The 27294-nt window shown below is 45.6% G+C and overlaps 1 protein-coding gene across 2 annotated transcripts in view; it reads left to right on the top strand.

Annotated features, from left to right (window-relative positions):
* The window catches only part of VSX2 (visual system homeobox 2), a 99075-nt gene that overhangs the window by 16927 nt on the left and 54854 nt on the right, over positions 1–27294 (top strand). For both annotated transcript variants that reach the window (XM_085626774.1, XM_085626773.1), the window contains exon 2: positions 5296–5380. In XM_085626774.1, coding sequence (XP_085482900.1) covers positions 5296–5380 — 85 coding nt within the window. The remainder of the gene's footprint in view (positions 1–5295; positions 5381–27294) is intronic.

Genomic DNA, 27294 nt, shown 5'->3' with positions numbered 1-27294 from the left:
ACAAGGGAAACTGTTGTTCCCTGGGTTGGAAGCCGTAGTTGATGTTCTTGTGCGATAGTGTGTAGCATGGTAAGTCACCGGCAGTCTGGAGACCCCAGCTCCGATAATCATGGAAGAGCCATGCGACACCCCGTGGAAGAAGGTCAGACTTGATTTTGGCAGCTCCACAGATGGGAGAACCACCATGCTACAAGTTGACAGCCATTCTAAATATCCCATAGTGGAACTCATTGAATCGACTGCATTCTCCAACATCTCCCCTGCACTGGAGTAAGTCTTGGCCATGTTCGGCCTCCTGGAAGACATCAGGACAGATAATGGCCCACCATTTCATGGGCTCGAATTCTAGGCTTTCCTCCAACACCTGGGCATACAACTTCAAAGGAGCATACCGCAGTGGCCGCAGGCCAACGGCGATATCGAGTGCTTAATGTGAACATCCCTACAGTGGTTCATACCCAAATACCGAGGCACCCCTCATTACACAACCTGCTGTCCTCTCTGATAACTCATACTGAAAGGGTACAGGTGGAACATGATACCAGTAAACCCTGTGTGGTCTCCGTCTCAGTATGATTCAGACGGTACCCAAAACAGGCAGGTGCAGAACGACACAAGGGCAAGCTTTAAGAGGAGAGTGACCCACCACTGTCTGGGACCTGGAAATCATGTAATGACTAGGGTGGAAGTTCCGCACACCTTACAAACCCGGACCATGGGCGATAATTGCGGCAGGCACGATGTAACCGCCTGCTGCAGTGTGGAGACAGTGATTCAGAACATATCCTAATTTAAGAAGGTAGATTCCCCAGAGAGAAATAAGGAGAATGCAGGAGCGGACCAAAGGAAGGCGACATATCCATAAAGGATAGGCCCCACAACCAGCAATTGGGGAAGACCAGTCTCTGGAAGAAGACAGGTGTGAGAGTTTAACAACAGGCCCCCAAGGCGAAGCGCACCAAGATGAACCGGCTAATAGTTCCAAGAGCCAGCATTACAATCTACACCCAAATCTTCAACCTAGCCAGAGACTTAATGACTTTGTGTGCAGGATCCAGTCCTGGAACTCAGAGTAAAATGGGTAATGATGTATTGAGCCACCCGGACACCATACCCCGACGCCCGCCTGCCTGGGTGTACCTCACCTCACCCTCTAGCCGAGCGTGGCCCGAGGATCTAAATAAAGAGGTAATGGCCGCTTGAGGTCTTTACCCTACCGAGTACTTCTGTGCACTGTGTGGTTCTGTGCTGCTGCCATGTGTCTGCCCAGGCCTCTCTGCAGCTTGTGTTACATGCAGGAACAGAAACGCTGCAGGAAGACGGAGCCTATGACTGACACTGCATGGACAGAGATAGACTGGCTCTGCAGGAGCACAGGCAATCTCCAGGAACAGGAATGCTCCAGGAATGTGGAGCCTGTTACTGGCACTACTTGGACACAGATAGACTGACTTGCTTTGGAGCACTTTCAGTTTGCAGGAACAGGGACCCTGCAAGAAGAGAATCCCTGACGAGCTTTGCATGGACAGAGAAAGGGAAGGAGCATGCGCAGAAGCAGGTGCACGGCTGAAAGGGGACTTAGGCGTAGAATGCGTTGTCTAAATGCAGTTCCTCTAGTGCTCCTATCCGTATTAGTAACAATCACTCGATGCAATCATAATTAGTTGTATGTCTATACACGGCTTGAATGCCCAAGGCCCCAGACATAAAATCCCCTTTTTTGAACACCCACCCAATCTGCTCATCTGGAGAGAGCAGTGATGGCGGAAGAAATTGATGTCATGCCTCCTGGTGAGGAAGACCTTCCAACTGAATCTTATAAAGCTACCAAAGCCCAGACCATCCCCATCTTAGGCTGGGCACCTCTCTGCTGAGTTCCTCAGGGCACGAATATTGGTGCTTCGAAACCGAAAAAGCACCCCCTTGAATGCTCAAGCTGTCGCCCAATTTCTTTGATAAATGCAGGTGTTACGATTTTGGTGAAGATTTTGGCAACACATTGGAATAACGTTATCATGACTCTTATTCGATCCTGTCAGGTAGGCTGTGTCCCCAGACGGACCTTGACCAATCATTGGCGTACTCTCTTGCATACTATTTGGCAGGTGATGAACGAGGTGGAAGAGAAGGTCCTCTTCTCCTTAGATGCTGAAAAGGCTTTCAACCATGTCGATTGGGGTAACCTCTTTGGGACTATGGAGAGGATGAGCATAGGTCACGACTTTCTCACACTAACCAGGGGCATGTACTGTGATCCCACTGCAACTGTCACATGTGGGGGTCTCTCCTCCCCATATTTTGACATCCAGCGCAGCATCAGACAGTGGTGTCCCTTGTCTCCGTTGTTCCTGTTGGCTCTGGAGCCTCTGGTGATTGCAATTTTATCTACTGAAAACATTAGGGTATTCACACGATAGCAGGTGAGGTTAAGGCCTTTTACTACACAGATGTCATTCTCTTGACATTATCAAACCCCTCGGCCTCAGCAGCTGCTCTGATTTCTCAACTGGACTATATTTCCCAGTTTTCTGGCTATAAGATAAACTGGTCGAAATGTGAGGCCATGCCTTTAAAGCCATCCACCATGAGAACCTCTACCATTCAAGTGGCTTCAGTCCCAAAGGTGCATATTAATCGGGGTCCGGAAGCATGGTTCTAGACAATGTGCAACCCATTGTGGATTGGATGGAGCACTATTTTAACAGGTGGTCTGCCCTGAACCTGTTCCTGTGGAGTAGGGTTCAGATCATCAAGATGAATGTCCTTCACAAATGGAACTACATCTTTGAAATGGTGGTCCTCATTATATTGGTCCACCGTCTGCAGAGCATCCAGTGCTCCATCTCCCGATTAATTTGGGGTTCGGATAGACTGAGAATCAAGGTTGATAAGCTCCACTCCTCCGTATCAGAGAAAGGCGGCTTACGTCTCTCAAACCGTCTCTCAAAGGTCTATACCCTTATGGGTGTTGCTGGAGCGTAACATATTGCAGATGTCTGGGGACAGCACCATTTACCACACTTCAAGGCCTTTGATTACTCCTCTCCTGAACCTTATTATTCATACTTCCCAGTTCTTGTGGCATAAGGCTCATAGGCTGGTGCATGCACTAAGTTGTATTCCTCCTAAAGCCCCACTTCAGCGCAGTGCGGCCGTCGCGGTCAGTGGGGAGGAAGTTCACTGGTCCACTTATGGTATTCACCACGTTGAAGACCGTGTCTCTAACGACTCACGCAAATCATTCCCCGATTTAAGACGGGAATTAGCGATTCCATCCTCCCAACTATGGAGCTACAATCAATTCTTTGACAATAATTGGGTTACTCTACTGGCAGAGTTTGATAAAGGATTGCGGGAAGAGAGCCTTAAGAATAGTTTTTTTAAGATCTTACACTGTTGGCACTGGTCACCAGCAACATTACATAATGCCCGTATTAGTGTGGATTCACTGTTTTGGAGATGTGGCTTAACAGACTGCGATATATAATCCATATTTTATGTGAATGTGACCGGCTGAGAGCCTTCTGGTCATACGTTTGGGACCACATGAGGAAAGATCTTGGTGTAGACAGGCCTTTGACTGCCCGGCTAGCGCTCCTGCATGATTTTTCTGACTTTCCTTTTGTGACTTAACATGTTAATATATGACTCGCCACTGCTCTAGTTGTGGCTAAATTAGCAATTCTGCAACTCTAGATATCAACTTTATTTCCCACATTACAGACCTGTTTGGATAACTTGTACGTCCTGGCATGTTTGGGCACCTTATTTATAAGTTAAATGACAAATTGCAGATATTTTTAGGAGGTTTGGGGCACATTTCTTAAAATTTGAGAGCCAAACACACCCATACACTTAAGGTGTCTACTGTATACCTTGTCCTGCTTCATGTTCCATGCAAACTCCTATGTTCCATTCCCAGGCACCTACCTTCTGAGGTTCCCCAGACTTTGATCCCTATTGTTATTGTTAATGGGCGTTCCTTGATTTTCATCCTGTAGGGACAGTTCATTGGGGCAGTAGGCCATCTTATTTTATTTCCTCCTGTGTAGGTGTTCCCCTCCCCTCTTTCCCCTCATTGCGGGAGCGTGTTTCCTATGTTTTACCATCATGTTTCTTTTTCCTTTCCCTTCTTATTGATTGTGTTGTTCTTTTCCCTCTGTGTAAGCTGTTAAATAGTATTTATTGCCTACTTGCCCATTTCCTATGTATGTTCTTGGAGATTTATATTCAGCTGTTCTTGATATTTCTGCTCATTATATGTGGGTCCTCCATGGAGGCCTGGTCTACAGATGGATTATGGGTTTGCATTCTATCTTGTTGAGTTCCTCGCCCTGTGTGGCAATTTGACTATGTATTGTTTAATGTACCACTGTTGTTATAGTAATGGGAAACTCAGTAAAGATGTAGAAGAACAACAGGCATCCACTGATAAGAAAGGCTGACAGTAACACCAGACATTCATTCAGGCAACAATAGATGGCATTGACAAATACTTTTGACATAACCGCAGTTACTAGGGCGTAAGGCTCCCACCTCTCACACGTGGATAGCGTTATTGGGGAACACACAGCCTGCAGCCCTTCTATAAAACGATGTCTCATATCTCATTATTAGCCTAGATATGGCGTCACTAGTCACCTGCATGAAGTGACATCACTGATGATGTGTAATCAGTTATTACAGCTGAGTTATGACATCACTGTGTCTCTGTGAGAGCCAAGCAGCTCATTAAGCAACACCTGCCACTCAAACAAGAGGAAGAACAGTAACTCCTACTTCTGAAGAGTCATTGACTATTCTGGAGTGATTAATGGCACTTTATTTATTGCACTGCTGGAATTTATTAGAACTGTGCATGAATACATCTGTATGTTACTGCACATTGTAAACCACAATGCCGGCTTTGAAAACAACTTCAATTACAATCCATCAAAAAGTCTGCAAAAATTAGAAGCTGCAAAAGCTCATTTTTAGTTGTGTGGTGTGTTGTGTCATATGACACATGTAGCACACGCATCCACGCATCCTGCCTCTGAACGCAGCATCAGGGGGTTAATAAAGGAGGGCCGTAGATGCACTTGCGCTTCATGTGGTCTTGGCCACTGAGTTTGTTGCGGCTTCTTTATTTAGTGCCACCTTGCCCTCTACACTGGCGAAAGGCGGGTTGGTGGTGTTAGGGTGGCAGGAGTCATTCTCTGGGAGAGTTTGAGTAAAGGAGTGAGTAATGCTAAATGTCTCATGTAATAGATCTTCAGTTTCACAAACAATATCTGCCTCTTCTAATCCCTCCAGATTCAGAGGATGTTTCTTCCAGCGACAGAAAAATGTCAAAATCCTCCTTAAATCAAAGCAAGAAACGGAAAAAGAGGCGTCACAGGTAAGGTCCCCATCCCTTGAAACCCAACCACAGCTCGATCAGCCACTATTCAAAGGACCCATCCTTTCCTAAAGTAACGTCTCCAACCCTCATTACTCATCCCACCCGCCCTATTCTCAATGTCTCTCGAATTCACCAAACCTGCTCACCTGTTTATTCCCATACCTCCCATTCCGTTCCAGACTTGCCCATCCTCTATCAAACTAACACATTCTATCCTAAAACCACCTGTCTAACCCTAAACACACGCATCCGTCATCAAACTCATTCACCGTGCTCCAACTCACCTTTCTAATCCCAAAATTACTTTCTCAATCCCAAATACAGCCACACTATACCAAACCACTCGCCCTTCCTAACCTACATCACAATGATATCCAAAACAAAATCATTTTATTCCAAAATCCTCCAACTTTTACTATGCACCTACACCAAGCAGTTAATGTATCATTTCATCCCCACCTTAATCATCCAAAACACACCCAACCAATTCCAAACTCTCCCATCCTACCTCAGATTCGTCCAAGGTGTTTGAAACGCAGCCATTTTAGTCCAAACTCCCTTAACCTTGTTGAAGCTCACACACACCCAATCCAGACTTGAGCCATTTTATCCCACACTCCCTGTAATTTAAAACACCACCTGTATTTCAAACCAGCCCTCCTTACCACAAACCCACCCATCCAATTCCATTCACTGATTATGCTAAACCTACCCACACTAAACCAAACTCAGCCACAGAGTTGGGTAAGCCAAGCAATTAACAAGGAGAGTCAAGCCAGAGTCGAGCCAAGGGTCTGAATCGGATCTTAGTGCCCATACATGAGCCATGCCCTGAACATATTTGCTATGTAAATCTTAAAACAAACATCACGTAAAATATGATGAAGTCACTTCAAAGTTCACAAAAGTGTATTTTTTTTAACATGTGGATGCTTTAACATTAATAGGGCACCCAATAGCACTGAAGTACTTTTTTAAATTAATAGTTTTGTACATCTGAAATTCTGAACTCACATAATTGTAAGTGCTTTCATGCACGATAATGAAGAAAAAAAGAGTTTTGGTGAAATAAAATGTTTGCCTAATATCACACAATTTAAGTGAGAAAGCTGCAATTTACCCAGGTTCTCTGGTTTCACTTAGTACAAGTCAGTCACTAAATGGTCAGTGCTTAATGCGAGCCAGTAAATGGGTATCTATTTGTCTTTCCTTATTCAAAGCTTTTGTTTACACCTCCATTTTTCAAAACATAGCGCTCACTGAACTTAAGGTATTCTAGCATTTTACATGAGCACCAGGTACATTATACAAGGTCACAGGCATTGTTCATAAGCACAAGGCGATTAAGTGATTTGCCCAGAATCAAAGGATTTTGAGCTGATGCCAAGAATCGAACCTGGTTCCACAGTCGGGAGCTCTGACTGTAACGCCACATCATGGGTAGAGTGAGGGATGCAGACAGAAGCCACATGAAAGCTTGGTTCATTATGGGCTCGGGGTTCCAGCAGGACCTCGAGCTGACCCAGAGCCAGTCTCGAGCTTTCGGTGCCTCTCACACCTCTACTCAGCCAGTGAGTCGTAAAATCACCCATCCTGCTAAACATCCATCCATCTTATTCCAACCTAACCTTACATATTTTATACTCACTGATCATTTCAAACTTCACCTGTCCTAACTCATCTTATCCCAGATTAGTTTATGCCATCCCAGATACACCTGTCCTACCCAAAATGTACAGTTTATAGTACACTTTTCTGATTTGCCCCAGATTTATACATCCTATCGCAAGCTCTCCTCTTTCGTCCAAAGCTCGCCCATAGCTAAATGATTTCCAGTTAGTCCTAAATTTCATAATTTGTTTTAAATCCTCTGCTCTTTTCTTGAGCTCAAAGAATATATGCTACGCTTTTTTAGATCATAATGAATTAACAAGCCTCTCCAGAAATTACACAGTCCTACTCATTGCATTTGCCCTTCTCAAGGTCTCTGCACCACACAAGCTGAGTTTATCTCAAACTTGCCCATGCAACATGAAGAGCATAGCGAGCGGATGAATGGAGGGTTGCTGCTGACGTCAGAAGGGTGTGGGATAGCCAAATATGGGGAGGAGGGTATATGTTTGCTTAGCTGGTAATTTGTGTGCCTTGTGCTGCTCTAATGCTCATCAGTCAGCGTTTTCAAGTAGGTTTTCGTAATGATCAACATCAAATTTCCTTAGTTGTTTCATTTACACTTAACAATGCATCAAGATATTTGCTGTTTGTATAGGTGCTGTATAGTGTCATTTATGTCAAATGTTTTTTAATTGCTAAATCTCACATTGCAAAGTATTTTAAAGGCACCGAATGGAGATAGATATGTTGTACCTTCCAAATCTGGTGAACTTTTGTTCACCAATTTTAAAGTTTCTCATCCACAAAAAAGATCGTCTTCACCATATTCATAAAACCTTACTAGAAAAAGTGGCTAAAACCAGTTTTTTGGGAATGTTTAGTGCAGGCTTGTTCAGTGGTTAGAGGGGCTAACACTACAGGCCATCAGAAGCGTCACCTCCTCTGGGGAGTTAGGTTGTAAACGTAAATGTAGAACACTGTTACACTCTACAATATATACAGAGCCTTAAAAGTGCATTTATTATGATTAAAGAAAGCCATTGTTTGGTGTAACTGCAGCCCTACTCAGTTCTTCCTTTAGCTCTAAGATGGTCACAGGCAAATATTGAGTTGTATAAGTAAATAACCTTACAAAAGCATTGCAAGTGATTAAATATATTATGTTATAGCGAGTGAGTGGACCTGCACAACTCTTTATTAACCGGGACATCGAGATAATGAGAATGGTATTGTGAAAGTTGAGTGGAACTGTAGCTGCCTTTCTCTTCTTAATACATCCTTTGTGAGGACATCTGGAGGTTGACAGTGGTACTACAGCCTTATCAATGCATTTAATATGTAACAAATCAGTATTGCTTTGAATTGTAAGTACAGGAGTATTTCATATCCAGGTGCTTAGAGTGAGGATATCTACTTGTTGATCAGGATCGTGCAGCCTAACAATTACTTTGATGTCTCTACGGATACCAATGAATTGCGACCGCAGTTGCAGCTTCCTTTCTCCTCTATATTAGGCCAGGGTCTGGTGGCTTAGTGGACTAATGTATTCACTGTAGGGCCTGTGTTCGACCTCATGGTCACAGGTTCTAATCCCGGTGGGTCCACTCAGCCTTTCATCCTTTTGAGGTCAATAAAATGAGTACTATTGAGTTGGGTAACAATAAACATCTGTTATTCAGCGCCACAATACCCTTGGGTGCATGTGTGCTTTAGACATACACATGTTATGTTATATAGATCATCAGCAAGAACATCTAAACGTTGACTGCAATGTTACTGCTGCCTTTAACATATATCAGAGTATTACTTGTGAGTGAAGCTGCAGGAGACTTTAGCGCCATGTAATGTGAGACGTGTTGGTACTCGAGTTGCATGCTTGATGATGCCATTTATTGTCATGTGAGTGGTCATTATAAGTACATTGGTGATGAATACAAGCCCCAGCTAGGCCCGCAAGAGACAAGGGTTCGCTCTTCTGTAACGAAAATCTATAAGGAAGTTGGCACGGAAACTGCAAAGTACAAAAACAACGTTTATTAACCCTTAAGGGTGGTCCTACAATCCACACAACACTCTTCAGTATTGCAAGGAGTAGCACAAAGAACTTGCATACACAGTCCCCTTTTATACACAGTAAAGGGGCTCATGAGTGGGTGGATACCACAGAGTTGAAGAACATTACCATTTAGGGTCATTCTCGATACCGAATCAATACATGGGCGGAGCTAACACACTCCTTGGGCCCGCGAAAACACATGGTCAAGCAAAGCTAATTACAACAGATGTGGTCAAGTCTGGGCATGCGCCAGACGGACAAAAGAGAGCTATTTATAGACTGTTGCTAGGCAGATTACAAGAGCAACTAACACAGAGGTCGGACTCTCCTCGTGGTGAACACGTGGCAGCATGCCAATACAAAATGGAGTCCGGACTTCGGCCAACATAAGGAGGAAAACACGATAAAAGGGAAATATTAATGTTTTCAGTAAATGCTTAATCACATTCTGCTTTAATTTACAACAGACGACCCTTTCAGCATTTACTGAAGACATCTGGTTTCCAAGAACAATCATCGTATATGTCAATTATCATCATTCCTTTAACCTCTTTAGCTAGACCCTTCTGGCGGGCAACATCGGCAATAGCTTTCTTATCTGGAATGCAGAATGAAATGCATACGGAACAGCACAATGGTCCACATTGAATACACATACAGAGAAAGAACAGAATTGCTATAATAATGCAGAGACCAGTTAAGACCTTCCATCCCCAGGCAGTAACCAACGCCCAAAACCATCCAGAAAAGGACCAAGTGCCGGTTTCTGTGTGGATTTCAGCTGCTATTTTATGCAGCTTGTTAATGGCGTTATAAACGGATGGCGTATGATCAGGAATGAACACACAGCAGCTACTTCCAATAATTTTACAGGATCCTCCTCTATCAGCTAGCATTACATCCAATACCATACGGTTCTGCAATGCAACAAATCTGGTAATCTGTAATTCTTCTGTAAGATTCCCAAGAGCAGCAGCAGTCTGATTAGTCACAGCTTCTACCACTCTTGTTAATCTTCGGATCTTCCTACTATTCAAAGCGGCTCCAACAAAGAAAAACAGTCCTAAGTTAAAATCAATATACTGTTGCAAGCTGGTATCTGTTTGATCCACCTCATCAATTGATAGAGTACGTTTATATCTATTTACAGTCACATTATTCAACAGTTTTAAATCCTTATGATATGACGCAGGTGCTAAGAATACAGGAGGTAATAGGAATGATACATAGCATACCCCAGACCACCCAGCCGGCAAACGGTAATAACCTTTATTTCCACATACAAAGTAGGTATTATGGGACGCTAAGAAGGTGCTGTTGTTTAACCCATCGATGTTTAGTACGGTTATACAATCACTGACACCCACAGGAATAAAACCCACACTCTGGACACACAGGTCCGCTTGGGCTTGTGCTACTTGGATTACGAATTTGTCCTTCCCCACAGTGTCTCTGGTGTTCGTGAAGATGTAGGGAATGGATTCATTGTCTGGTCGGTACTCTTCCCACTCCCAAATTGTCCCATTCGCTTGTGGATATCCATTCTTGTCCTGATGGCATTCTTTATTAAGTCTGAAAAGCAATCGTCCCACTGTCGGTTTCCGAGTGGCAAACAACAAAGTGTACCATGCTCTACAAGAGCCATTGTGAGAGAAAGGAAGTGGTATGAATGGCGTTCCTCCTTTCTTCTGATGGGCTGGCATCATCCCACATATCCAACAGTTCGTAGCGTTTGTAGCAACGTGGGTGTGATGCAGCATCTGAATGAAAGTGTTATTCAAATAGGATTGTCGATGCTTCAACTCTTGATATGGCAATGTATAAAAGTAGTGCTCCGCAGGCACTGGAGTCGTCAACACAAGCGTCTCTCGAGCAGGAGTTGCCTCCTCCACAAACCATGTGGTTATACCAACGATGGCTACTGTTAGCATGAACCCCAACGCACAAAGAATTTTCTTCTTCTCCATGTCAAAGGAAACAATACCCTGATATCTTCCTGTAACTACAAAGTCTGTCAGAACTCTTCCCCTTGGGCAGCGGTTGATTTCTTCACCAGCGGGCCAAGACGGGTGTCGCTACACTAATGCAGGGCTGATCCCCCCCCCTTGCCTCATCGGCTCTCCGTTTCACTAACCCAAGGGCCGTTCTGACAGTATGTCCCGGTACTGGAAATCTCACTTCCTTGGTCGCAGATGATATCGCCTTCCTCCAGAAGTCGTGTGGTCCGAAAAGAGCTCCTCAGTGTCGTTTGGCTCTGCAGCACGGCCTGTCTCTGCTGCTAGGATGTCTCGTTGATCGGTCAGCACAGCAGACTCCACCAATCCGGGCGGTACCTTTCGACAGTGCAAGGAATGGATCCAATTCTTCCTGTTCGAGACTCGCACAGCCGTCCTCGTTGCAAGAAGGACTTGCTCAGGTCCGACCCATCTCGGCTCCAAACTGTTCGATCTGTCGAAAACCTTTATCATCACATGATCTCCAGGCCGGAGACCATGTCCTTCGCCAGTAGACCGATCAGGGAGCGCCTCTCGGACCTGTTGATGAATAGAAACCAAGTTATCCGTTAACTGTGCCAGATAATCACTCATCATCACACAAGGTACATCATACACAGCCTTAGGCCTTGGTGGACCCCAGATATTCATTGGGCGTCCAAATACAATCTCATAGGGTGTAAGGCCGGTTCGAGAGTGTGGCACCGACCTAATTGACAATAACGCCAGTGGCAAGGCGTCTGGCCAAGTCAAAGATGTTGAAGCTTGAATTTTAGCGATCTTAAGCTTCAGCGTACCATTATACTTCTCGACTAGTCCTGCAGACTGGGGGTGGAATACGGCGTGGAACTTCTGGGTGATGCCTAGGCCCTTCAAGACATACTTTATAACATCCGCTACAAAGTGAGGGCCATTATCACTCCACAGAAGTCTACAGACGCCGTATCGGGGGAAAAACTCTTTCAGCAATAGCTTCGCTGTAGTCATTGCAGTATTGTCTTTCGCAGGGTACGCCTCAACCCATTTACTGAAGGCGCAAACCACTACTAGAACATACTTCAAATTGTTACAGCGCTCAAGCTGAATGTAATCCATCTGCAGAACCTCAAAGGGTGCAGTGGGCGTCGCAAATCCTCCTGCTGGAGTTCGCGTGCCTTTCCCTGGGTTATACTTCAGACAGATCATACAGGTCTGCACCACCCTCTTTGCCGTGCTAGCAATCTCTGGATGCTCCCAGACTTGGGTAAGCAATTTCACAATTGCGGAAGCTCCAACATGTGCTAGCCCATGTGCCATCTGAACCATAGGTTGTACAAAGGCCGTGGGTAATTTCCATCTATCCATCTGCTTATTTCTCCAGCAACCCTCGTCATCCAGTTCTCCTTCGCTAGCCCATTGTTCCCGCTCTTTGTCAGAAGCGGTCTTTTGTATTTCTCGCACTTCCTCCTTCGCATCATGCCATCTCTCCACCTGTGACTTCACTACATACATGGCAGTAGTACCGGGCTGCATCGCAGTCTCCCGTGCTACTCGATCCGCTAACGCATTCCCTTCTCCAACCTTATCAACCACTTTCCTATGGGCGCTACACTTAACAATGGCGATTTTCTTTGGGTATGTCAATGCAGTTAAAAGGTTGTGGACTAACTCCCCATGCATTATCTGCACCCCATGTGACGTTAGAAACCCTCTCTCCTTCCAGAGTAGGCCGAAATCGTGCGCTACTCCGAAGGCATAGCGGCTGTCTGTGTAAACATTCACACACAATCCTGTACTGAGCTCACACGCTCGTGTTAACGCTATCAGTTCCGCTGCTTGAGCTGATTTCTGTGGTATGCGTGCTGTCTCCACTATCGTCTGTAACGTGGTAATTGCATACGCTGCTGAAGCCGTACCATCTGGTAGCTTCAGGCAAGATCCATCTACCCACAATTCTCCATCTACCTCTGAAAAGGGCGTATCCTGGAGATCAATACGACCCTTTGTTTGTTCCTCAGTCACAAGAATACAATCATGCGCTTTCTGTGCCTCAGGCTGGGTCTCGGGATATGGCAACAATGTGGCCGGGTTTAATGTCACGCACCTTTTCAACGTAATATGAGGAGCTAAAAGCGTCAACTCATATCCCGTTAAACGGGCACTGGTCAAATGCTGCGTCTTTGTTTGATTAAGCAGGGCATCAACAGCATGGGGAACTAACACCAACAGTTTATGGGACAATACAATTCCTTCGCTCTGCCGTATTGACACAGCTGTCGCCGCAACCGAGCGAAAACACCCTGGCAATGCTCGGGCGACAGGATCAAGTACAGCCGAAAAGTATGCACAAGGGCGCTGCTTATCGCCGTGCATCTGCACTAAAACTGATAATGCACATCCATCTTTCTCATGCACATACAACGAAAAGGGTTTTGCATAATCAGGGGTCCCTAACACTGGTGCTGAACAAAGGGCCTGTCTCAATTGCTGAAAAGCAGCGTCAAACTCATCTGACCAGGGGATCGGGATGGGCGTGTCTTTTGTCAGGAGAGCTAGTAATGGCTTAGCTATGTGTGAAAACCCCAATATCCACTGTCTACAAAAAGAAACAAGACCCAAAAATGCACGTACATCCTTCTGCGTGGATGGCCTTGGTGTGTCCAAAATTACTTGGATACGATCTGGTGTGAGTGCACGCCCCTCCTTAGACAAAAGGTGACCCAAATAAGTCACCTTTGGTCTACAGAATTGCAATTTCTTCCTAGAGACCTTGTGATTGTGGGATGCTAAAAAGGAAAGTAAGGCTATCGTACTTTTCTCGCACAACTCCAGGGTGTCAGCCGCCAACAAGATGTCATCGACATATTGAATGAGGGCGACCCCCTTGAGTAAGGCAAAGGAATCCAACTGTCGTTTCAAAGCCTGACTATAAATACTAGGGCTTTCTGTATAGCCCTGGGGAATTCTACAAAAACGATAAGATCTATTGTTTAATGTGAACCCAAAAAGAAATCGGCTATCCGGGTGAATGGGAATAGAAAAGAAGGCATTTTTCAAATCAATCACTGAGAACACGGTCGCCGTAGGCGGGACCAAGGTAAGCAACGTCGTGATATCAGAAACCACCGGGTACTGAGGTATCACGATCTTGTTTACCTCCCTCAAATCAATTATGAACCGATAGACCTTTGCATCCGTGTCCTTTTTCAGAATAGGGAGAATCGGACTGTTACAGATATTATAGGGAACTTCTTCCACTACTCCTACTGCGATCAGGTCTTGCACAATCTGTATGAGAGCCTCCTCGCCCTCCTGGGAAATACGATACTGTGGGAGGCGTGGTAGTACCGCCCCCTCCTGGACACTAATGTGGACCGGAGGAATCACCATTTGTCCGACATCTGTGTCCGAAGTCGCCCATAAAGCTCGGGGGAGGGTAGCTAACAGCGCATCCTCTGATATCGTACACATCCGCCCAGATCGGGGGTAGTTGTCATTTAAAATCACCCTCACACCCTCAGGGGAACAACGAATTGTAGCCCTAAAGTACTTTAACATATCAAGGCCCATAATGTTATCCGGTGTGTACGGAGCAAGCAGAAACGGACAAGGCGCAGAAAAGCAATCAACTTTAAATGCAAGGGGCTGTGAAAGAGGGCTTCGGGAGAGTGTACCGTCAAACCCTACCGATGTAACTATTGAGCCGGATGGGGGAGCCCCCGGAACCAAGTACCTAGACAATGCACTACGTGTCGCTCCTGTATCCACTAGGAACTGATCGGTAGAACCTAAAACCTCAGCCGATACATAAGGACCCGTCTGATCGACCGGCACCTCAACTGATTCAGACCCCCATCCAACGCATTCCTATGCATGCTGAGAATCATGATATCCCGATCGATCGATGTCCGATACATGATACTGGTGATGGCGATCGAAAACATTTGAGCTATCTCGGTGCTGTCCGGCAGTATCGAAACGGGCATTATCGTTGGAATTCCCTCTAAAGTTCGAGAAACCCCCTCTACCTCTCGGGCCACCCGGAGTGTGCCCCTGACGCGAAGCACGCAACGCTGGGCAATCCCTGGCCCAATGGCCCAACTGCTTGCAATACGCACACTGGTTCCTATTCAAATCAGATCGGCCCGAAGGGGGACCATAAGATCCGCCCCTTCCTCTATTATTATTACCCCGGCGGGGCGGGCCATATACTTGTGCTAACATCACTTTAGTTTTGAGATCTTTCGATTTCTTCTCCTCCTGGCCCTTCGCCTCGTGCTCCTGACGCTCATAATACTGAGCGATGGTCAGAAGGGCCGTCGGTGTCGCGGAGGAACAAGAACTCTCACTCGCTTTTAACCGGGCCGCAACTGCCGGCAGCAGATTAGCCACATATTTGTCCGCGAAAAGGTGGCGACCCGTGTCGTCAGTAAGCGACTGGCCACTAAAATCATGAAACGTCTCCTCAAAACGCGTAAAGAAGTCCGCGACTGACTCGTCAACTTTCTGCTTACATGCAGCTAACATATTCCAGTCAATCTTTTTAGGGGGGATAATCGTCTTCAACTTAGCCACAATAGCCGCAGGGAGATCTAAAATATTCTGGGGTGGTTTCTGTGCGGGCTTCCGTTCCCTATCCTCATCCTCAAGGTCAGACCACCGAGCCTTAAAGGCAACCGCATCATCTACCTTTCGGACAGAGCGCCACGTATCCGGCGGTAGGATAAGGCCAAAGAACAAGTCTATATCCGCTAAGGTCATAATGCAAGAATTCAAGGCCCCCTCGACTTCTTCATAGAAGGCCGCTGGATTCTTGCGGGGGTCAGGCAGCGCATTCTTTAATGCCATAACATCGGCCCTATGCCATGGAGTGTAAACCCAATTATATACAAAATATCCCCTTGCATCGGCGGAGTTAATATCCGAGCTAGTCCCTGCTCCCTTGGGAGGAACATACAAAGGCGCCGCCTCTCGCATTGGTTTAACATGCACTATGTCATCCTTATCTGACTGGGAGGCGGATGGGTGGCCCCCTGCTGCAGACGAATCCGACTGCTTCTCCTCCTCCGTTTGTTGACGTGCTTTCTCTCTAAGGGCCAGCACCTCGTCCCGCAAAGCGAACAGCCGCCGAGCCGCCTCAGAAGCCTTAGGGGGAGAAAAAACACCATTACGTAATGCTCCGGCATCCAAAGACACTTCGTCAGGCTCAAGGACACTAGAATATTTTCGGAAAGCAGCAATTACTTCTTCTGAAAAATGAGACAGAAAATACACCCTCTCTCTATCTTGCCACGACCCCCAAGTATGGAACAACTCATCCTTAGACATCTTGCCCTTAAGTGCACGGAGGGAAAGTTTCCGAAGCTCAGCCATATGCTCGGCCGATAACATGGACCGTGTGTCGACCTTACCCGGAGCCGGGCCAGAATCTTGCGGCCGCGGAGCAGATGCGCCAACATAAGGGGGCGGAGAGCGATCTAGTAAATAAAAATCGTCATCAGGATTATTAAGGACAGGATAAAGTGGCTGACGAACAACATATTGACCCGAAACTTGTAGCCTTCGCTCTTTCTCTTGTCTGTCCGTTTGCTCTTTGTCCTCTCGACGCTTCGCTTCCTGCGCTCGCATATGATCATTCTTTCGTTGCTCCTTATCAAACAGCGCTTTCTCACGTTTCTCTCGCTCACGCACTTCCTTCACCCATAATCGCACACACTCAAACATATCCTGACGAGCACGTCGCTTACACATACACTGTTCCACATACTCAATCTTACGTATATCAAACGATCCATACAAAGGCCATCGCAACTCAGGATCCTTCCTCGTATATTTCCTCCATAACGTGCTGTACATTATGGAAGAAAGACCATGCTTCACGTACATATCCCTATTAGGAGTCCCCTCTGGGGGAGCTGGAGCAGATTCCTCGAGGTTCAACCGGTGTCCAAAACAGCAGCACCACTTACGGAGTGCGCTAAAAGCAGGCATGCTAGGAATAATGCAAAATATGCAGTATTATCAAGAAAAATGGCACTTAATCGTTGCGCCGTTCAAAGTCTACACAGCTCCGGAGAAATTTCTCCACATTACCTGCCTATATGTGTTGCAACGCATATATTTTCACAAAGACAAATTCACAATATGACTAGTCACCATCAATCAAACTCAAATAGCCAGACCAGGCTTCAAAACTCGGAGCAAGTACCGTACAACGGTTCTTACCAATCAAGAGTCCAGGTTCCAACTGCCAAGCTCCACAATCGCCCAAACGGCTCTCACGGCAGGACCGACAGAAGAGATCTCAGTCGATGACCGGCGCCACCCAGACGGTCAGCTCGGAAGGGAAGGAAGAAAAACCTCGGGATGCCAGGGCTAAGACGCCGCTGGCAGTGATCACGTCCCCGGCCAAACTCCTCACCTTCGTCGCGACCAGTCCTTCGAGCATCCGAGTCGCCGATGAGCCCCACGTGACGGGCGCCAATTGATGAATACAAGCCCCAGCTAGGCCCGCAAGAGACAAGGGTTCGCTCTTCTGTAACGAAAATCTATAAGGAAGTTGGCACGGAAACTGCAAAGTACAAAAACAACGTTTATTAACCCTTAAGGGTGGTCCTACAATCCACACAACACTCTTCAGTATTGCAAGGAGTAGCACAAAGAACTTGCATACACAGTCCCCTTTTATACACAGTAAAGGGGCTCATGAGTGGGTGGATACCACAGAGTTGAAGAACATTACCATTTAGGGTCATTCTCGATACCGAATCAATACATGGGCGGAGCTAACACACTCCTTGGGCCCGCGAAAACACATGGTCAAGCAAAGCTAATTACAACAGATGTGGTCAAGTCTGGGCATGCGCCAGACGGACAAAAGAGAGCTATTTATAGACTGTTGCTAGGCAGATTACAAGAGCAACTAACACAGAGGTCGGACTCTCCTCGTGGTGAACACGTGGCAGCATGCCAATACAAAATGGAGTCCGGACTTCGGCCAACATAAGGAGGAAAACACGATAAAAGGGAAATATTAATGTTTTCAGTAAATGCTTAATCACATTCTGCTTTAATTTACAACATTGGGGTGATGTTGGGATTAGATAGCCAACCATAACTGGGAATTATAGAGAGTTTTGGGGAAATCTTTTTTATTTTATCATTTACGTTACTTTCTGATCACAGTAGCCAGCCTAACGTCCCTTTAAGTCATTAAAGGGACATAATTATATACTGTGGCATGCACAGACGGTACTCACTCTTGCCAACGTAAGAGCCCACTGGGCATAGCCTTTCGCTGTGCTCAGTAAGCTCAGGTCATGGCTTTAGACCATGGTCTGTGGCTCTTTATTCTGTCTCCAGAGTACGCTGGGCACTGCCATTGGTCATGTCCACTGGGATCTGGACAAAGGTCGTGACCTTCGGCAGTGCCATGTACCCACTCATACGGCCTTAACATCCAGGAAAACATAGCCAAATACTATGCGTAGCAAGTTCTGGGCATAGGGTATGGACTTTGTTGTGCCTTTTACATTTCTCTGTGCTACCAGAGTCCGGTGGGCTTGAGTCCTTCGACCACACCATCAAAACATTTTTCACAGCAATGTCTTAATGAGTTAAGATTTTAAAAAAGTGACTTTTGAACTCAGTCATAAACCCAACTATCAAGTAAGAAAACCACCGGGTTGTAATATTCTATTGGCCATATTTTAAAAGCTGCTTGAAGCTGCTTGACAGATTGAAACACAATCACAAACCCTCCAAAAAACAGTGCCCTCTGCATGATAAAGTTAGTGGCAGTTCGTCAACTATTTTGTGAGTTTCAGTTGTCACATCTGTTGTATGTGAGTTTGAATGGCAAACACAAGTTTTGAGTGTCCCACTATATTGTGTCCCCATTATAAAGCTGCACACAACCGTGCAAGGTCAAAGTTACACTCATGTACTCACCTGCCAAATTTCGTTCAGGTCCTTCAAACATGGGCCAAAATTATTGGTGCTTGAAAAGGTCATTTTCGAATGTACTGATATTCACAGCCATAACCACAAAAGTGATATTGCCAACTCTATAATATACCAGAGCTCACAATATCGCATATGTGATCATCTCGGGTTTCGTTTAGGATTTTTTTTAGTGCTAGCTATAGCCTTCCTTTGTGGGAAACCTGCACAAAGCTCTTCATATAAAAAGCTATCAAATTTAGTTCTACCTTTTAAAATTGTTGGAAGTAGTTATTTGGGTCGCAAAACATACATTTACAATATTAATTCTCTTTGAGAAGTTGTAATTGTGATTATAGACACAAAAATAATCTAATGCCAATATATTTGGCATGCATGCAGAGTCCAACGAGTCCTGACAGCTTTTAATGTGTAGTTCTGTGGGCTTGAAACGTCCCCAAGATTTCAATTTTTTTATTTGAACTTTTGATCAGATTTTCAGTTTGTAACTAATAATTTTTCTACTACTGCCATTGTGTGCCTTCTCCATCCCCCAAAGTAGATTCTTGGATTCCACCATTACTAGAGCAAATGGAAGGCATACTCCAAACATCGATGAGTGGACCCCAGATCATTGGAAGCACTCATTCCCATTGGCCATGGCATGTTTGTAATGCAGCACCCATGGAATTAATGGTAGGGTTGGTGATTGCAGAGTATGACTGAAGGCTATGCCCTGTGCCGGATAGACATTGCTGCACATCATGCACTGCACACGTCAGCATGAGTGCAGACTAGGGCCAGTGGATATTGCGTAAGGGTACTCGGTAAAGGGTGTCACCAAAGACCGGGCAATGGTCTCGGTATTGGCTGGATATGGCTGGAAGCCGTGCTCAGTAAGATACAGGTAAATTCCAGTTATATGACTATGTATAGCATTAAGAAACCCATAAAATTCACTAACAACTTTCTCCTAAGGAACTAATGGGTATGCAGAAAGATTACTAACATTATAAAACGGAATACCAAAATTACTGTGAAATCCCTCAGTTAAGGGAACATTTTGGTTGCTACCGAAAACCTTTTGAAATTTCTCTGTTAGAGTGAGCTACGCATCCATAGCTCCCCAACTGGAAGCCCTCCTCATGACCTGGCAGATGACATCATAAGTAACTTCATCAGTGACATCACATCACCATGCCACACTGTGCCCCTAATATCCTCGTGTCATGCACAATGTGCCCTTTTCTCCCCATATGTCACCCATGCCAGGATAGGAGGCAGGTAAGTGGGGCTAGGGTACATGGGGCAGCACTGTACGGTATTACTAGATGCTGGAGGAGGAAAGCTGACAGATGCAACTCTCCTACAGCAACCCGGAGGCTTAGATTAGCACATGTGACCTGGCCAGGCCTGGTTCTTGGACATGAAGACAAGACAGCAGATGAATGCTAAGATGAGAGGAGGAAGGAATATTCGGAGAAAGTCCTGACTGCCATTCCCAGGTCCTCGTTGCAGAGGCTGAAGGGCATCATGAGAGCCTCAGTTAATAAGGGAAGGTCGGGGGTGGGGGGCGGTGGGGGGGTCACTGGAATGACTAGTTAATTTGCTGCCCTCTAAACAGGACAAATGTCACCCTTGCTCTTACGTGGTACATGCATACATATTGTGCATGCGATGGAGGGCTACCAAATTATGCACCCTCCCGTCACTCGTGCCCAGTGTGGGTGTAAAATACATTAGTGTGTTTTTAGCTTATTGATTTCTGCTGCACCCAAGGTTGGACTTCTGATACATGTGCAATGTTTAGAAATAAAAATAAGAAAAGTAAATCTATACTTACCTATGTTAACTTACCTTGACAATATATTAGTAGGCGGCATTAATCAGTTGATTTTCCTGCAGGGTGACCTTATGGTATTTGATGCTGTGGTATACAATCATGCAGAGCCCTTGGGGCTACCACAGTTAACCCAGTGCAAGTTTTGATGTGAAGTTCTCTAGCCTAACCTGCTGTTCTGGGATTTCCCTATGTGGAAGAGGGAATCTTGGAAAGCTATTCCAGTATGTGTGTGAATGACAGAACCAAGCGCTGTTATTGCCTATGTAACAACTGTTCTATGGGTCAAAGGAAATCTCGCACTGCTGATGTGGCGGTACCTGGGTGTGAGGGAAAACTTACATTGCTCCTTCCTGTACTGTGAGTGTTCCTGTGTGTTAAGTAAACTTCCTCTGACACTGCAGTACCTCTTCTGTTTGTGAATTAAGCCTGATTCACTTCTGCGTGTATTATATTCAGATTTGAATAGCACTTCCCATACTCCTTAAAGGCCTGAAGCACATTTTGGGTACACTATTTATGTAGCACTTCATACCTTGGGCAAGGTCATGAAGTGTCCTGATTTGGATCAAGTTCCTGGAGTTCCTTTGGAGTGGTTGGAGGGGTGTTGTTTATACTTTAGCCAGTATAGAGCGTGTTAGGTTAGATGTGTCTGGTTTGAACAATGTGGTGGGATCATGAGGAGCCTAATTTTACTGTGTATAATCCCTGGGGTGTAGCAGAAAGTGTGAAAATAAATACCACCAGGCATGCAGGGGCTTGCCAACTTTAGTATGAACAGTATCAAAGTAGGGAACTTGTCATTTACTAATAGTGTTGGCGTCTTTGGGTACATGGAGTCCAATCAGTTGCATCAAAACTCCTAACCAGCGGAGAGACACTGTTAAACCACACCAGGATTACTAAATACAGTCCGGCCAGGAACGTCCCAACATGTGAGACACAGATACGCTTCAAAAAGAGGCTAAACATGTGGCCTCGCCCGTCCCATTGGAGGCTCAGAGAAGCTAGTGAGGAGGGGAGGGGAAGAGGAAGGCAAAGGTGCAGCAGTGCAATCCAAATATGACAACAGACACCACAGAAGTGGGTCTCCAGGCCAAACATCACATGGATGACTAGAGGCAGCACAGTAGTGGATCTATGGGGAAATCCAGGAGTTGTAATGGTGCAACCCAAGGCACATTGGAGATACCTCAGAAGAGGGACTGTAGGTCCACCCAGAGGTGGCAGAGGCTGATTCCAAATGAGTGCCACATGCACCACAGTACTGGAACCAGGAGTGTGTGGAAGTAGTGCTGCGGAAGGAAATGGTGCTTAGATTTAAGGGGGCGAAGGTGAGGCATGGTGGCAATATGGAGTAAGGCAGGGGGTTTGGGCTAAGGCTCTTCCCATCCTATGCCCCTGCAGCCACTAATAGGAATGATGCTACAGGAATACACCATTAACCTCTCCACCTGTTACCTGGATGGTCTGAAAGGAGAGATTAATTGGAGTTATAGATGTCAGTTAAGGTTAGGAGGTAGGCAGGACCAGTAGGACAGAGGGGCTCACCTAGTGCACAAAGCCAGGTGGCATTACCAAAGCTATGCAGGTAAAGAAGGCGAACAGCGGCAAGGGAAAGGCTGAGCCAAAAAAAGGATCAAACTAATCGTTCAGTGCATTAGGTTGGTGTGTGAGAGTAAGTGTGTGTGTGAGAGAGACATTACCCGTTTCTGCATGTCTGCTCATGTAATACTCATTCTATGTTTCAACGTGAAATGTGCATTGCTGACATTAGTGTTGTGCCGGTTTTCTGCCTAAAGACATTTTTCACTGATGCAACATTTCCTGTGGGTGTTCGTGAAGAAAGCTTGCACTGTTGATGTCTTTGGTGTTCCTGTTCAATGACCTCGAATTCAGGATGCTATATAGGGTAGATATCTGTTGTAGTATTCTGATGGGGAGGGTTTTTTCATTGGGACAGATGTGTGGAGTGCGGGAATGGTGTTTCACTTATCTCAACACACAGGCCCAGCCTACTGGTCTTTAATTCAGTATACTGACCATCTATACAGGCAATAGCAACTTTTAGACAGCAACATATACCTTTACAATGTTTAAGCCTGTAAACACATGTAAGCCTGATCCTATTGGTAGTTTTTATTTTAACAGCAGTAATTATATAGACGTCTTTTTGTCAGCTAAAAAACTCCAGCCTTCCATTTGTTGATGGGACTGAATACAAGTGTGTGTGTGATTTGGACTTTGTGGACTGTTATACACTGTGCTGAGTTACCTCCACATGGATTTACAGATCTGGCGATCAAAGCTGTTTTGTTAAATCCTACTTTCGAATTTTTGACTTCATGCCAGCATAGTGCATTGCCTTAACCTAGTTTTGCTGTGTGTGTGATGAGAACTTGTCCCCTTTCTGTCTGCAGTATGCCTAATGTATCCATGATAGAAACGTACACTGCACCTGCCTGTGCCAAACTGCACTTGTGCATTGCTTGTGAGGGAAGCCTGCTCTGTTGCTCCTGCTATGCACAGTTCTCTTGAGCTTTGTCTATAGGTTGAGCCTCCGTTGTGCTACGCATGCTGTACTAGCAGTGTTTGAGTGAAGCATGCAATGCCACAACTCATGCTTAATGAGCTCGGTATTATGCTGAGTTATGATACATTCTTGTAAAATGAGTTGTTGAGTGCATGTACATCAATGTATTTGCGATGGTGCTAAACTGTTATTGTAGTAAAAGTGTGTTTTTACATGGGAAGCTCTGTGAAGCGAATGATTCAGAACATTGATCATCTAGCTATGGGTAGCCAGTGGAGAGCTTGCAAGGCTGTTTTCATATTCTCCCTTGGATGTAGGTGAATTCACAGTCTTGCAGCAGTGGTCTGAATCCATTGTAGTTTTCTTATTGGGAAGCATGGGGCACCAAGGTATGGATTAATGGCTTGGTTGATCTTAAAAATAACAAGGGTGAGAATGGCTTGTAACTTCTGATGGTATTCGAGGAAGGGGAGGATAGGCCTCTGCGGTCTCATTTTGTAGAAGGTGCTCTTCGTGATTCCAGTGGCATGTGGGATTAACGAGGAGTTTGAATTTATTGTCATGTTGAGGTTCCTCTCTTCCCCTGATGTCGCTTGTGGACTTGGTAAGTTTGACCACATAGCTGTAGGCTGGAGGTTGTTTGCCGGTCATGATCTCAGTTTTAGTGCTTTTGAGTTAAAGTTACTTAGTTCTCATCCAGAAAGAAGACGGCGGCATGGAGGCAGTTACCAAATCTCAGGAAGGTAAGGTCCTTGTAATTGTTATTTTTTAGAATGATTTGTGCAGCTCAGTATAACTGCTGCTTATAAGATGGAAGGATGTGATTGGGTCGGTAAAAGCTTCAGGGGAACATTATATGGAAGAGAAGATGATTGATCCCTGTGGGATCCTACAGTGTGGCTGGCTGTGGGGAAAAGATGTGAACAGCTTATGGCACCCAGTTTTGTCTGTCTTTGAGATAGGAGAGAAATCATTTTAGGACATTTCCAAAAATGCCAAGACTTTCCAGTATGAGTAGTATTGATTGATGGTGGTCTGTGTTGAAGGCTGCTAGTAAGTCCAGAAGCAGGTGAACGTCTATGCTGTTTAGTGCACAGTAAGTTATAGTTCGTCCCAGATAGAAATCGGACCGATTCTTTGCCTCTGTCAGGAGAGAAACCCATTTGTTGACCTGAGATGAGGATATTTTCCTCAATGAAGTCAGTCAGTTTGACAGAGAGCCCTCTCACATTCAGCTCATCCAGGAATAAGCCATTTAAAATGACTCTTTAGTTTTTGGGGTGGCGATTTGATGTATGAGGTCTTCAGCTCTAATGGGAAGCACTGCTGATCCAGGGATTTGTTCAGGTTGTTGCTGGATCCCGATCCGACACAAGTTTCCAGAAGGAATGTTTTTGGAGATTTTTGGTAGGGCCAGAAACTAAGGGTTTGCTTGCTTTGAAAAGGCCACAGAATTCCTTTTCCAATAGAGTGTTGAAAGAAGTAAGAGATTGTTGATGGATTTATAGGATTATCTTGCTGGAAGTTGTGTCACAGAAAAATAGAGAATGTGGTGACTCAGAGTTGAAGCCCTCTTGTTTGCCACATTGGGGGCAAGGTGCCTCTTCCCATTGAGCCATGAAAGGGTATGAGCCTTTCCCCATTAGTGCAGGAGCGAGGTGAGCCTCTCCCTCTGAGCCTCATTGGGGGCAATGAGCCTCTTCCCATTGAGCCCTGAAGGGGGGTGTGCCTTTCCCCATTAGTGTAGGAGGGAGGGGAGCCTCTCCCACTGAGCCTCATTGGGGGCAACGAGCCTCTTCCCATTGAGCCCTGAAAGGGTGTGAGCCTTTCCCCATTAGTGTAGGAGGGACGTGAGCCTCTCCCACTGAGCCTCATTGTGGGCAAGGAGCCTCTTCCCATTGAGCCCTGAAAGGGTGTGAGCCTTTCCCCATTAGTGTAGGAGGGACGTGAGCCTCTCCCTCTGAGCCTCATTGGGGGCAAGGAGCCTCTTCCCATTGAGCCCTGAAAGGGGGTGAGCCTTTCCCCATTAGTGTAGGAGGGACGGTAGCCTATCCCACTGAGCCTCACTGGGGGCAAGGAGCCTCTTCCCATTGAGCCCTGAAAGGGGGTGAGCCTTTCCCCATTAGTGTAGGAGGGACGGTAGCCTATCCCACTGAGCCTCACTGGGGGCAAGGAGCCTCTTCCCATTGAGCCCTGAAAGGGTGTGAGCCTTTCCCCATTAGTGTAGGAGGGACATGAGCCTCTCCCTCTGAGCCCTGATGGCGTGGAGAAGCAGCTCCGTCCGAGCCCCGTAGAGGCAGAGTACCTCCCCGGTGCCCGGGAGGGCAATGATGAGCCTTTATCCTGCGGCCTGTAGTAGCTGAGAGCCTCAACAATGAGCCCGGACCACTGTGAGCCTCTCCCTTTGACTCCCGGGTGGCTTCGAGCCTCTCCCCCGGGACCCAGCCCGTTAGTCTTGGTGCCTGCACGTTCATTGCGTGAAAGACGCGGGGATTAATGTCCGCGGCGGTTCCGCTACTAACTGCATTTACGTGTATTTTAAATCCCCCAAGGATTTACAATTCCATTTTTCTGTAGCTTCTTTGCAGAGTATTTGTCTACAGAGATTTTTCTGTAATGCCTTTATCCAAATCCTTTTTGTGCTATTTCAAAGGCAGGAATTATACTCTCTCCAGAATCAAATCACTGAGTAATCTGTGGGCGAGAAACCGGGGCAGAGGCTGTGTGTGACCCTGAAAGTCAGATCCAAGGCCAGCACAAGTCCGATAAAAAAAGTGGGGGGGACTAACAAAGTTAGGCACCATGCAAATGACATTGGGGCGTGTCATCACAGGAAGTGGCATTCCAACCTGTGACCTCACAGGAAGTGACATCACAGGAAGTGACATCAGATCTTAAAATCTCAGGCATATGTTTAGCAGTTCCATCATGAGTACATTTGAGCGCATTACAATGTTTAACAAGTGAGATTTTGCGTTTCAGTTGTGCCCAAAAAAGTGACGCAACCTCAACACAAAATCTGATCCTCAATTTATACATTTTTTTTTAACTCTACCAAAAAGACTTCGGCAGCAAAGAGAAATGTGGAAGTAAATCAGTTCTGCTTAATTGGTTAAGGGTACGTTTTGAAATAGCTTATGGGGTAAAGGGACCTGCTACGAGATCTTTGTGCGCCCAGGAAATCTCAGAGAATAATAATAATAGGAAGATATCTCTGGAGGTTAACGCATTTTGTGGAGAGATCTATGTTTTACCTAGCTCCAGTTTTTAATCAAATTAGCACAGTGGGTTATTGTGTCTCCTGCAAAGAACATCATATAACATGCAGATTATAGATTTTTATTTTATGTAGATGGGTAAGTGAGTTACTGCTTTAAACACAAATATCATTTTGTTACTTCCAGTTCATAAATTGCAGTCCTTCTAATATAGCACAGTGAGCTATGAAGGACATGACTCCTACACCCTGTAACCCTCACTGCCTTATGTAAACATCCTGTACATTGATTTACACACGTATGATTTATTGTCAGTGTATAATGTTTACATGTGATGCAAAGTGCTCTGACACCCTACATTGGGACGAGTAGCCTTATAAAAGAAATAAAACAAAATAGTGGTATTAAAATTATTTGAGTAAATACTGGGACAGACCAACACATCTGACATTCTTACAGTGCATGCATACCTCTTACATATAGGGAAAGGACAAAGTCAAAAGCATGCCTCTCTTAGGTACCTGTGAAGTGATAAACTGTGCGCCTTTGTTTCACATTCATTTCATTTAGGTGTGAGGCTCCTAATCAGGATACGCAAACAAAAGGAGGCCTGGTGGCCTCTTAACTTCGACCTCTGTTTTGGGCCTGCTGGAATTTAAAAGAAGAAAGCCCCCTCCTGCTGCTCTGAATAAAAACAGACAATGTGCAGGCACTGCTGAAAGAGTCCCGTAGTCTG

This window comes from Triturus cristatus, chromosome 9 (assembly GCF_964204655.1).
Source record: "Triturus cristatus chromosome 9, aTriCri1.1, whole genome shotgun sequence".
In the NCBI taxonomy this organism is placed as follows: domain Eukaryota; kingdom Metazoa; phylum Chordata; class Amphibia; order Caudata; family Salamandridae; genus Triturus; species Triturus cristatus.
This window is presented reverse-complemented; position numbering and strand designations above follow the sequence as displayed.